At 50.8% G+C, this 1,908-nt stretch overlaps 1 protein-coding gene across 1 annotated transcript in view; it reads left to right on the forward strand.

Moving 5' to 3' along the window:
- Positions 68-1,908, forward strand: part of LOC104772525 — a 3,197-nt gene continuing 1,356 nt past the window's right edge. The window contains exon 1 of the mRNA XM_010497126.1: positions 68-1,692. Coding sequence (XP_010495428.1) covers positions 68-1,692 — 1,625 coding nt within the window. The remainder of the gene's footprint in view (positions 1,693-1,908) is intronic.

Raw genomic sequence — 1,908 nt, forward strand, 5'->3', positions numbered from 1 at the left:
GAAAAACGCAGGAGCGACGTACCAACGGCTAGTCAACAAAATGTTCGCCGAGCAACTCGGCCGGACTATGGAGGTTTATATCGACGACATGCTCGTCAAATCTCAACATGCAAAGGATCATATCACTCATCTCCGACAATGTTTCGACACCCTAAACAAGTATGGGATGAAGCTGAACCCAGCCAAATGCACCTTTGCAGTTAAGTCTGGCGAATTCCTTGGGTACCTGGTAACCAGACGAGGCATCGAGGCGAACCCAAAGCAAATTAAGGCAATCATCGACTTGCCACTACCAAAGAATGCCAGAGAAGTTCAACGACTAACCGGACGGATCGCCGCCCTAAATCGTTTTATATCCAGATCGACCGACAAGTGTCTACCATTTTACCAGCTTCTCAAAACCAAGGGCAAGTTCGAGTGGGCCGAAGCCTGTCACAGCGCGTTCAATGAGCTAAAGAGCTATTTATCGACCCCACCGATCTTAGCGAAGCCGGAGCTCGGCGAAATCTTATTTCTTTATATTGCGGTCTCAGAGTCGGCTGTCAGTGGTGTACTCGTTAAAGACGATCGAGGAGAGCAACGACCCGTCTTTTACATAAGCAAATCACTCGACGACGCAGAAACTCGCCACCCGACAGTCGAGAAGGTTGCCCTAGCAGTCGTCACGTCCGCAAGGAAGCTCCGACCGTATTTTCAGTCACATATTGACGCTGTCCTGTCCAACCATCCTTTACGGTCTATACTGCACAGCCCGAACCAATCGGGTCGATTAACGAAATGGGCAATCGAACTTAGTGAGTACGACATCGAGTATCGAACTCGTCTGGCTGCGAAGTCCCAAGTACTCGCCGACTTTTTGATCGAACTTCCGTTTGGGGAAGCCGAACCAACACTCATTGACCCGTCAGACGACCGGTGGACCCTGCATGTGGACGGAGCATCCTCTCATCTTGGATCAGGAGTAGGGATTCGACTAACCTCGCCGACTGGTGAAATTTTGGAGCAATCCTTCCGTCTCCGATTCCAAGCAACCAACAACGTCGCCGAGTATGAAGCACTCATCGCCGGTCTAAAGCTCGCCAACAGAATGCAGATCAAGCGGATAAGAGCCTTCTGCGACTCTCAGCTCGTCGCCAATCAGTTCAGTGGAGAATATGACACCAAAAGCGAACCTATGGCCGCCTACCTTGATGTCGTTAGGATTTTGTCAAAACGCTTCGACGAATTCGAGCTCATCAAAATTCCCAGAGGAGACAATGCCCCGGCCGACACTTTGGCAGCACTCGCTTCAACATCGGATCCCGACCTTCGGCGAATCATCCCGGTAGAAAGCATAGATACGCCGAGCATAAGCGAAACATATCCCGAGACTTGCCTCGCATCAGATAGCGACGTGACAGATTGGCGAGTCGAAATCCGAGCATACTTGGCCGATGGCGACGTGCCAGCAGACAAATGGGCTAAACGAAGATTAAAAGCCAAGGCCGCCCACTACACCTTAATGAAAGATCATTTGTTGCGATGGACGGCGTCAGGAGCCCTTTTGCTCTGCATACACGGCGATGACACCGAGCGCGTCATGATGGAAATGCACGAAGGAGCTGGAGGAAATCACTCAGGTGGCCGAGCCTTGGCACTGCGAATCAGGAAGCATGGTCATTACTGGCCAACGATGATATCTGATTGCGAAAAGTTCGTCGCCAAGTGTGAAAAATGCCAGCGACACGCCCCCATTATTCATCAGCCGACTGAACTCCTACGAGCCAGAGTAGCTCCTTACCCTTTTATGCGCTGGGCGATGGACATCATTGGCCCGCTACCAACTTCTAGACAAAAGCGATATATACTCGTCCTCACCGATTATTTCACCAAATGGGTCGAGGCCGAGTCTTATGCAAATATCAAAGC

The sequence above is a fragment of the Camelina sativa genome, chromosome 20, assembly GCF_000633955.1.
Source record: "Camelina sativa cultivar DH55 chromosome 20, Cs, whole genome shotgun sequence".
Taxonomy (NCBI): Eukaryota; Viridiplantae; Streptophyta; class Magnoliopsida; order Brassicales; family Brassicaceae; genus Camelina; species Camelina sativa.